This window comes from Heptranchias perlo, chromosome 15, assembly GCF_035084215.1.
Source record: "Heptranchias perlo isolate sHepPer1 chromosome 15, sHepPer1.hap1, whole genome shotgun sequence".
NCBI lineage: Eukaryota > Metazoa > Chordata > Chondrichthyes > Hexanchiformes > Hexanchidae > Heptranchias > Heptranchias perlo.
In genome coordinates this window covers 39,382,989-39,395,027 of record NC_090339.1, presented here as the reverse complement: position 1 = coordinate 39,395,027, position 12,039 = coordinate 39,382,989, and the positions used below count along the sequence as shown (strand labels likewise).

Here is a 12,039-nt window from a genome sequence, read left to right as displayed (position 1 = left end):
TCTAGCCAAGCTGTTCCAGTACAGCTACAACACTGGCATCTACCCGACAATGTGGAAAATTGCCCAGGTATGTCCCATCCACAAAAGGCAGGACAAATCCAATCTGGCCAATTATCGCCCCATCAGTCTACTCTCAATCATCAGCAAAGTGATGGAAGGTGTTGTCGACAGTGCTATCAAGCGGCACTTACTCACCAATAACCTGCTCACCGATGCTCAGTTTGGGTTCCACCAGGACCACTCGGCTCCAGACCTCATTACAGCCTTGGTCCAAACATGGACAAAAGAGCTGAATTCCAGAGGTGAGGTGAGAGCGACTGCCCGTGACATCAAGGCAGCATTTGACAGAGTGTGGCACCAAGGAGCCCCAGTAAAATTGAAGTCAATGGGAATTAGGGGGAAAACTCTCCAGTGGCTGGAGTCATACCTAGCACAAAGGAAGATGGTAGTGGTTGTTGGAGGCCAATCATCTCAGCCCCAGGACATTGCTGCAGGAGTTCCTCAAGGCAGTGTCCTAGGCCCAACCATCTTCAGCTGCTTCATCAATGACCTTCCCTCCATCATAAGGTCAGAAATGGGGATGTTTGCTGATGGTTGCACAGTGTTCAGTTCCATTCGCAACCCCTCAGATAACGAAGCAGTCCGAGCCCGCATGCAGCAAGAACTGGACAACATCCAGGCTTGGGCTCATAAGTGGCAAGTAACATTTGTGCCAGACAAGTGCCAGGCAATGACCATCTCCAACAAGAGAGAGAGAGTCTAACCACCTCCCTTTGACATTCAATGGCATTACCATCGCCGAATCCCCCACCATCAACATCTTGGGGGTCACCATTGACCAGAAACTTAACTGGACCAGCCATATAAATACTGTGGCTACAAGAACAGGTCAGAGGCTGGGTATTCTGCAGCGAGTGACTCACCTCCTGACTCCCCAAAGTCTTTCCACCATCTACAAGGCACAAGTCAGCAGTGTGATGGAATACTCTCCACTTGCTTGGATGAGTGCAGCTCCAACAACACTCAAGAAGCTCGACACCATCCAAGATAAAGCAGCCCGCTTGATTGGCACTCCATCCACCACCCTAAACATTCACTCCCTTCACCACCGGCGCACTGTGGCTGCAGTGTGTACCATTCACAGGATGCACTGCAGCAACTCGCCAAGGCTTCTTCGACAGCACCTCCCAAACCCGCGACCTCTACCACCGAGAAGGACAAGAGCAGCAGGCACATGGGAACACCACCACCTGCACGTTCCCCTCCAAGTCACACACCATCCTGACTTGGAAATATATCGCTGTTCCTTCATCGTCGCTGGGTCAAAATCCTGGAACTCCCTTCCTAACAGCACTGTGGGAGAACCTTCACCAAATGGACTGCAGCGGTTCAAGAAGGCAGCTCATCACCATCTTCTCAAGGGCAATTAGGGATGGGCAATAAATGCCGGCCTCGCCAGCGACGCCCACATCCCATGAATGAATTTTTAAAAATCCCATAGCACTTTTTCAATGAGAAGGGAGTTCTTCCATTGTCCTGGCCAACAGTTACCCATCAATCAACATCACCAATACATATTAACTGGTTATTCACCACATTGCTGTTTGTGGGACCTTGCAGTGGGCAAACTGGCTCCCACATTCGCCTGTGTAACAATACTGACTACAACAAAAGTAATTTACAGGCTGGGACATCCTGAGTTCGAGAGAAGCGCTATAGAAAAATGCAAGTTGTTTTTCCGGTTTCCACTCCCCCCACTTCACAGTTTTGGTCTTTTTCTCAGCAGATGAATCATGGGGAACACTTCCACGCAGTCACCATGTGGGAATGTAGATATGTGTACATGAGAAGCTTCACCCAATCAACATTTGAATGATTCACTATATTAGGATTTTTTAAAAACGCGTCATACAGGGAAGTTCAATGCAAGTTACAACAGCATGTCACTTAAGGTGAATTGCTCACCTTCGGGTGTACTTCGCATCATAATTCCAGTTAGGTATGCTCATATCAAGGTGTACCACATAATACAAATAGCTTGCCAACACAACTGGGGAAAATTCCTTAAGTCCATCTTTCTAGACAGCCATGTAACCAACCATTCCTGAACTAAATATTGAGTACATATAGTTGACATTTTGTTAACAAATTTAATTATCATTTACTTTCTCCTTTTCCTGTAATAACTTTTAAATGTTTTATCCCGATTAGCCCGATACTTAACCGAGAGGTCAGGTACGCCATCTGTTCCTAGCATGTTACCAATAGCCCATGTAGCTGCCAGGAGGCATTAGGGACTTCCTTTGTGTGATCATCCCCTCTGATGAGATATGCCACAGTTTTTTCTCACAGCCTCCTTGCTCAATGCGAAAGAGATCAGGAATTGAGTTACACAGGTACAGTAGTGTAGTGGTTATGTTACTCGACTAGTAATCCAGAAGCCCAAAATAATAATCCAGAAAACGTGAGTTCAAATCCCATGATTTGAGAATTGACTTCAGTTTTAATAAATCTGGAAATAAAAAGTGGCCATTATCATAAAAACCCAACTGGTTCACTAATGTTGTTTTGGGAAGGAAACTTGCCCGGTCTGGCTATATTGAGTACCTCTGAAGTGGCCTAAACAAGCCACCGTTGTATCAAACCGCTGATCAAAATCCTGGAACTCCGTTGTGGGGTAAACATGGTAAAAAAACTCAATATTGAGGGGAGAAAGCAAGAAATGCAGGGGTTAAAATTATGTTGTGCAATATTAGTGATACCTGCATTCATGTGAAATTAATTATTTTCATGAAGGTGTGAGTCTGTTGTAAAAACAGGTTAACCCCTTTGCTAAAATAGCAGATAGTGATTTTAATTTACATTAGTACTTGAATACACCTTTATTTGAAGAATGCAGAGCACAGGATCAAACTACCTAAATAGATACTTTTTCCTTATTGTACCCCACTGCCAGTACTGAGCAGACACCCTCGACAAACCCCAAGAATTCCTAGGCAGCTAGTTCAAGACAATCATAACTTGGTGAAGGTTTCCTAATTATTCCATATGGTATGGCTACCTCACATCCTGTACAGCCACTCTGCAAGAGGCAATGAGAGAGGTACTCAGCATATTCAACTAGCAATGTGGCTTTTCTGGACTGGTCAGCTCTCAGTCCAACCTTAAGTGTTGGCCATTACTGCTTTGAACAGAGCTGCTTTGGGATGCCCCCAATCCATAACTCCCCAGACCAGCCTAGCAGTGAGATGGAGATTGGCCTACAAACTTGATGGTATTAGGATAACAATATTGTTTTTAAAATGGATGCAATTGGGATACTTAGAACAAAATCTACTGTTCCTGGAGGTTCATTTTTTCTTTGTCCTGGCACTTTTTGTGAGGACCATGGTATTCCTAAGGAAGAGTAGGGAGAGAGGCCTGTAAGATCTTTGCCAACAATGTATTGTGTAGGCCAAGCTAGGTGTGGATTTTACAGCTCCAGTTATCTTTAAACTTGGAAAGTCTAAGCTGTTTCTTCTCTCCAAACAGATTCTTGCCAAAGTGAGATTCAATGTAGTTGTGAACCTCAGCCACAAACGTGTCAGATGACAGATGATTCATCAATTGCATGACAGCTGCAAAAAAATTATATAATCTCTAATTTTTTCTCCTCAACATTTTCATTGTTACTTTGCACTCAGTTGCTTAATATGGATTCAATTTTGTTTTCTTTTCCTTGCTGACGGTCTCTGCTCCCTTTATGGAGGAACTGATTCTTTGCTGAGGTATAGTTCTGCACATCCTTCAATACACTGCTCTAGTGGCTATTATCCATTTTTTCATTATAATTCCAGTAAAGCTATTATACCAGAGAGTCATTGCAGTTGACCTTAGTTCTGTCCTCGCTAAATATACTTGCAGCATAGCTTTCTGTAAAGCGATCAGCAAACAAGGACTAAAATCTCCTCCCCCAAAATCAGCCAACTGTAACACTCCACTGCTGTGCCAGCTGAGATACCTAACCCATCACAGGCCAAATTTTTCTTTGTTGGTTAAATCTGATCTGAGGTATTCACTGCATAATGTCACTAAGCTGTTAGAGGAACTCATTTTTTGAAAATCTTAACCAATTCTCTACATTTTACAGCATCTCTTCTGGTCCTGCATCACAACATTGCACGTTGAATTGTAAACTGGATTTCCACATGCATTTGTTGAGAGTAATACCATTGAAGAACCTTGGCATGACAAGCATAAAGAAAGGAACAAGCAGTTCATGTATGGAAAGCATTGCCAAGTTCTAATTCCTCATATGCAACAAGAAATAACTGTTTCTGCAACTGAACACTACATAAAGACAAAACAATAAATTACAAACACGATAAACTTTCAGTCAAAATACTCTGGTGTCCTGTAAAATTAAAACTGGACAGACAGCTGTGAAAGTGAGCAATATAAAACTTATTTTCTGAAAGTCTGAAACTAAGGCATCCATGAAGTTCAATTTTTTAAAAATTAGGTATTTACCATAATCAGAAATACAACTGGCACAAAACAGATACTAGTTAAGTACAAAACAAAAAATGCAGGAAAAGTACAGGAGTGTGAGCAGTGGCTAAGTGGTTAAACATTCCATGCCACTATTTTAAAGAACAGAGGAGTTCTCCCCAATGTCCTGGCCAATATTTATCCCTCAACCAACATCACTAAAACTGATTATTTGGTCATTATCACATTGCTGTGTGCGAAATGGTTGCCGCATTTCCTACATTACAACAGTGGCTGAAAAGAACTTTGGGACGTCCTGAGGCCATGAATGGCACTATATAAATACAAGTCTTTCTTTCTTTTTACAGCAGGTCTGGTCAGTGTTGAAAAACAGAAAATACAGGCTAACGTTATAAACCGGTTCTAACAAAGTGTATGCACTTGAAACATTAATCTGTCTTTTCTGTTTCAAATGCTGATAGACCTACTGTGCATTTCTAGCCATTTCACTTTTATTTCAGATCTTTTTTTTTAAGATACCACTTCCAAAACAAACCTGTGCCGTTTAGAAACAAACGAACTCGATCTCAAAGCTAAACAGAAAATACATGCGCATTTGCATCATTCTGGGGAATATTAACACTTTCCTCACGAAACACTGCATCACAGGTGAAACGGCTAAAATTTCATGAAGTATTTACTTACATTTTGTAACATTCAAATGCACCTTTTCATTGTTGTGTCCTTTCTATTGTTTGGAATGTTACTTCCATCTCATCTGTAAAAACTTTTAACAAATAAAAAAGGGACTTTTGGAACTTCCTCACATTGAGCATATACTAAACATTAAGGGGTCGATTTTAGCACCCGCGATCGGGTGCGTTCCTGGCGGGGGGGCCACAAAAATCGAGGGTTCCCAGGGCGGGTCGGGAGCCTGGCTCCAACCCGCCCACTTCTGTGTTTCCCACAGACGCGCTGACATGCACGCGCAGCCCCCGCATGTGGGACTCCCGCCGGCAATTAAAGGCGGCGGGGTGCCACTTAAAGTATTTATTTTGGTATTTCAGATGGTTTACAGACCTGATTAACGAGATATTTTAGGAGGGTTGGGATTTTACAAACAACTGGGACTTTCCCGTACTGGGGGAAAACACTCCCAGTTCAAAATGGATGTGTTGCAGCCATGAGCCTGTGGCAGCTGCAAAGTGCAAAGGTCCATTTGACAGGTGTTGGCAAGGGGGGGGGTGGGGGGGGGGGTGGGGGGGGGGGGGGTGGAGGGAGACCTTCACTCATTGCAGGAGGCCACTCTGTCACCTTGGACAAAGTTTGGCGTCCACCACCCTCCTCTTAACAATCAAATTCACCAACTTGCACACTTACCCCGGTGTCCAGACACATGTGCCTACCTTGCGGACCCCCTCAGATGTACATCTTCCGGATGGGGGCCGCCATAGCTGCAGTCATGACCTCCTTCGAGGGCGAACAGCATCACCAGCCTCGCCATCCACCTCCGACACGTGGAGCTCCACAACACAGTCCTGTGACACATCCACCTGTACAGCAGGAGGGAGGGAAACCGCAGAGAGAGATGCATCGCAGAGGGCACTACCCTCGCCACAGGGTCCACAGACCGAGGCTCAGCTTCCTGGACCTCTCTGAGCAGCAGTGCACACGGAGGCTCAGAGTCACTCGACATGTAGTCGTGGACATCTGCAGCCTCCTTCATGCCATGCAGCTCCCGGCTGACCCGAGCACCATCTTCTTACCTGTCCCTGTCAAAGTCACCAGTGCCCTCAACAACTTCTCTTCCGCATCCTTCCAGGGTGCCACCGGGGACATCGCCAACGTTTCTCGGTCGTCTGCACAAAAGAGCCCTGCAAATACACCTACACCCACTCTACAGTGACACAATGGGTGGTATCAGGTGTGGGTCTTCATAGTGATCCTCAGGAAAGGGCATTATTGCACAAACCAGACAAGATTCGCAAAGACGTGGCAGTATTGGTGCCAATATAATATGTAATGTGAGTTGATCAGAAATTAAATATAAGTAAAAACCATGACAACCCCTCAAACACCCTTGTGCAGCCCCTTCATGCTCACGACACGTTTGCCTTACGCTGCCTACTGCACATATGTGATGCATGCCCTGTGGCTGCAGCACAGGTAGTGGCAGGTTGAGTGAGGCTGACTGTGAAAGAGATGCATGAGAGGGTGAGTATGAGATAGAGCCATGAGACTGTATGAGGAATGGGTTGAATGGTAGTGGCGGGATGAGTACTGGCAAAGTGAGTAAGTGCAGGTAAGATGAGGATGAGGTTTGAGTGGGTATGAGGGGTGATGTGAGAGTAGTGTTGGCAGTGCAGAGGAGGTGTGGGGTGGGGGCGGTGATGTGGCAGATGGAGTGTAGGGGAATGAGTAAATGTACTCACTTTGGCTGACCTACTTAGGTCATTGCAGCGCTTCCTGCACTGTATGCAGGTGGGCGATATGTTGGTGGTGCAGGTGACCTCCACTGCCACCTTGAGCCAGGCCTTCTTGGTGGCAGAGGCAGGCCGCTTCCTCCCGCCTGCCGGGGGTGGGGGGGGGGGGGGGGGGAAAAGAGATCTCTGTCCTCCCCCTCCTCCTCATCCCATCCAATAACAGCTGGAGTGAGGCATCATTAAACCTGGGAGCAGCCTTCCCCCTGGGCTGCTCCATGCTGTAATTTTTCCTATTTCTTGCAGCAGTCAGTGGAGGACTGCCCCTTTAAATAGAGCTCCTCCAGCTGACAGACCTTACTGCACATGCACAGTCTGCCCACCGCGCAGCTCAGCAGCGGGGAACCCGAAACAAGAGGTAAGTGGATCCAATTAGCCTGCGATTGCGCACGGGGCTGACTGATTTCACCGGGCGCGTTACCCAGACACCCAATCGCCCCCACTGCTGCGAACCCGCCGCCCTGGTAATATCGGACCCTAGGTCCCTGATGGCTCTGTGATAAAGTCAGTATGTAACTGAGCCAGACATCCCAAGTTCAAATCTGTTCTGTGCTGATTTCAGCCAGAGCAACATCTGAAACACTACTATTCGCCTCAGCACTCTTTGGCTAAGGATGGGGAAAATAGCCAGGACTGCTGCTCCTGATCACTATCCAGTGAACCTTGCTAGAAAGAGCATTATGTAGACATTGGCTGAGGACAGGATCGGACTACAATGCCCTCCAGAGTGAAGTAACCCGGCAACACCAGACACCTGCACTCACATGAAAAATAGCCACTTAGGGAAGACACTGAAAAACAATGGGTGTTCATGGAGCTGAACCTCAGCATGAGTCAGTGTCTTCAGAAAAAGAGAAACATTGACAAAAATGCATTGTTTGTGCTTTGGAGTTAAAAACATTGTCCAAGAGACTAATATTTCACCAACAGTACCAAAACAACAAAAGCAACACTTCCAAAAGTGGGTCAATGTTGGGGCTGCTCTTACTAATTATATATAAAAATATTATGGAATTAGGAATTCAGGGAACAATACCAGAATTTGATGACACCAAGTTTGGGAGTTAGACAAATTGCAGCAAGGATCACTAAAGACTGCTGAAGGACATGGACAGGTTAACAGGGTTGGTAATAGGTAACTGATGCAGTTCAATGTACAAATGCAAAGTAATACATTCTGGAGGAATAGGAAAAGGAAATAAACCTTAAATGACTCCATTTAGGAGCAAAAGGAACCTTGGTGTACAGATGCATAGCTGGCAGCACAAGTAGATAAGGCCATAAAAAAGGCAAAATGTTTTGTATCTAGGAGGCTTATACAAAAGCAAGAAACTGAAACTGATGTACAAAGCCTTAGATAGGCCACAGAGTATTATGAGCACGTTTGGCAACCCATTATATCAATGATATAAAAGCAATGGAAAAGGTGCAGTGTAAATCATTAGGATGAGGAGCTACTGTTATGAAGGGACTTGAGAAGTTAGGGGTTTTTTTTTCGCTAGAGCTGAGAAGGTCAAGGCTTCATCTGATAGAAGTCTTCAAGAATATAAGGGGTATAATAAACATAAACTGGTCAGTTAAATGGTAACGAGGGGCACATTTAAAGGTGATCACACAAAGAATTAAAGTGGAGGTTAGAAAGAAAATGAATCCAGAGTGTTCCCGGGCTTATAAAATAAGGAATATTATTTTGGTAGTTTAAGCTGACTTGAGTCACTGTAGATATCAGCCCCTCATACAATATCTTTAAAATTATGCCACCCTGCTCAAAAAGTTTAAATTGGAGGCGGGGTGGGGGGAAAAGAAAGATTCCCACTGTCCACTAGCAAATTAGCAACAGAAATCTCCCCTATAGTTTCTTCAGAATCCAGATACAACTACAAAACAGCAAAATAACAAGAGATATGTAATGCTTAATTACATAAATTAAACTCGATGTACACAATTCTTTTAAATATGAAAAAATATACCTAACAGAAAGGCCCACAAACTTTTTTTCCCCTTATGGTTTTACGGTGATGTCATACTATTGTAGGTTGAGAGGGGTTGTTCATACGTGCACAGCAGAAACAGCTCTAGTTGTTTCAACAATACACTGGGCATGATGGCTACCAATAAAACTGCATGACTAAAGCCTTGAAAAATATGAACATAATATATTTGCATGAAATTCCTTTGTCTTATTGTAACAAAGAAATTAACATTTTTGCAATAAAAGCATCAATATCTCAGTTAAAATAGTGGAAAAAGGAATTTCATTCCAGTGTTATGAATTCACATGCTAATATCACAGCAGTAATCCAAGGCCAGGGTCTAAAATTTGCAAGACCGATGACTCAATTTCAAAACTGATGATACTCCTGGTAGGAAAAAACGTGATGTGTTAAGACGATAAGAAGCATTTTGTTTGCATACTGCAAAACCATCAGAGGCAACATGTTTAATATCTGTGTGCCAACAGGTTTAATTAGTATATTGACAGCAATATACTATACTATAAAAATATACTTAAAGCAGTATAATTAATCCTGTGCAATATAATTAACTTTTCACCTCAAATTTCAACACAAATAGTATTTCAAAATCTTTCTCCAGCACAATCCATGTCTGGAAGGACAAAAATCCATAACTGCTTGCTGGGTATGTTTCCAGAGTTCAAACAAGCAATTGGAAATTTCACAGACCCATTACACTTTACTGAAATTCTAGTGACAATACTGCACTGCCAAATTTCTAATATACATAACAACTTGTATTTATATAGCACCTTTATATAGAAAAAGCAGAGGTAAAAATCAATAAAATAAACAGCAAGCCAAAGGAAGGGGCTACCAAAAACTTGGTCAAAAAGGTCAGTTGAGAGGTGGCGAGTTAGAAGGGCTTGGGAGAGAATTACAGTGCGTGCAGCTTAGGCAGCTGAAGGCATAGGTGCCAATGGTGAGGTGAAGGGAAAGGGGCCTGAGCCAGAGGAACGAAAAGTTAATGGATCGATTAGGGCTGTAGGAGGTTAGAGAGATCGGGAGCAGTAAGGCAATGAAGGGATTTAAGTACAAGGAGTAGAATTTTAAAATGAGACACTGGGAGAATAGGAGCCAATGTACATCAGCAACGACAGGTATGATGGACTTGATGCGAGATAGGATATGGGCAGCAGAGTTTTTGATGAGCTGAAATTTATGGAGGCGGAGTATGGGAGGCTAACCAAGAGAGCATTTAAATAGTCAAGTATGGAGGTGACAAAGGCGTGGATGAGGGTTTCAGCAGCAGATGAGATGAGGCACAGAGTGAGGCGGGCGATATTAAAGTAGGCAGGCAGTCTTTGTGATGGAGAGGATATGGGGTTGAAAGTTCAGCTCGGGAGCAAATAGGACACTGAGGTTGTGAACAGTCTGGTTCAGAATGACAGTAGCTGGTGAGAGGAATGGAGTCAGTGGCAGGGCCCGAAGGCAATGGCAGCAGCAGAGGTGGATATGGTATGTCAAGACTCCACAGGTCATACAAATCTCCACACAAGTTGCAGCACGAATGCCGGTTCAGTTTTAGTATTGTTACATAGGTAGCAAGTTCTTGTATATTATCTGAGGAGGTCGCGCAAGTTAAATGTTTGCTCTATTGTCTTTCCTAATCATGTGTTATAATTAATAAACTTGTCCCATAATTTATAGCCTAAGTCTAGGGTCCAACAGCATTTATTGTACCTTTAGCCGATGTCTAGGATATCCCAATAGGGCTTGGAATTATCCGGTAAGCTAAATGCACTGACAAGAGCTCTGTTGGACCCCTGGGCCTGCTTACGAGCATATAAAGGTACACTCCGAATCACAGGAAGCAAAGAGTCACTTATCAGAGTGATCTTTGGAATTGAGCATAAGGAAAGTCTCAGAGTTAAAAACTCAGACAATAACAAGGACATTATTACATACTAACTGCAGGGAATGCAGTCATCAATTTTCTCCCCAACACTCCTGAAGGTATTAACTCTTTGCTGGGGTATAGTTCCCCCAGCATCAGTAGTCCTCTGGTACCCATTAGCATGCCAAGGAACATGAAAATTGAACAAATCTGCTTCCACAAACCTATTTAAAATATTAATGATACACAAGAGTGATATTAGAAGGGAGTAATCTTTTGCTGATGTTCAAACGATGTTGTAAATTGGGAGGCAAGGTTTGAAGATTTCATAATCTTGTAATCCAACTCAGGAATTCATTATCTTCAATTTTTATTTTCAGATATTCAATTTACCAAAACATGTTTAAACAAAATACTGTATATATTAACCAGCAGTTAGGTCTTTAAGCTGCCCACTTGTAATCGTTACCATGTAACTTACCACACATAAGGAGAAACTGTTTCCAGTGGCAGAAGGGTTGGTAACCAAAGGACAAAGATTTAAGGCGATCGGCAAAAGACCCAAAGGCGACATGAGGAAACATTTTTTTTTAACGCAGAGTTATAATGATCTGGAATGCACTGCCTGAAAGGGTGGTGGAAGCAGATTCAATAGTAACTTTCAAAAGAGAATTGGATAAATACTTGAAGGGAAAAAATTTACAGGGCTATGGGAAAAGAGCAGGGGAATGGGGCTAATTGGATAGCTCTTTCAAACAGCTGACACAGGAACGACGGGCCGAATAGCCTTCTCCTATTAACGCACTATTTACAAGTTGGTAATGGCAACAGTAACTAGATTTACCTTATTGTAGTATTATGAAGATCTAGGTTGTCCTCAGTTATTGGCTGATGCAATACAGGCATCAAGGTGCAATTGTCCACTAAAAGGCAGTTTGGGTCTTCTCTCTGGCCTGGTACTTTACCTAGAGGGTAATCCTTCCATGTGATTTGATCTACACAAAAACAAATCATAAATGAGATTACTTTACTGTGCACGACCTTCGCTCTTCGAATGCATACATCTTTCACATACCACAGAGGTGCCAAATACAGAGCCGGAGAAAAGAAACCGACGACAGAATAATAACACCAAAGCAACTCTCCCTTCTTGCATTGACTAAATATGATTCTCCTGGGCAGATGTTTATTTTGTCCTCTTGAATGCACCAATTATTGCTTGAGTATTGCGCCACAG

The 12,039-nt window shown here is 43.4% G+C and overlaps 1 protein-coding gene across 1 annotated transcript in view; it reads right to left on the bottom strand.

The window, feature by feature from the left end:
- The window catches only part of las1l (LAS1 like ribosome biogenesis factor), a 72,942-nt gene that overhangs the window by 14,150 nt on the left and 46,753 nt on the right, over positions 1–12,039 (bottom strand). Inside the window, exon 12 of the mRNA XM_067997113.1 lies at positions 11,647–11,797. Coding sequence (XP_067853214.1) covers positions 11,647–11,797 — 151 coding nt within the window. The remainder of the gene's footprint in view (positions 1–11,646; positions 11,798–12,039) is intronic.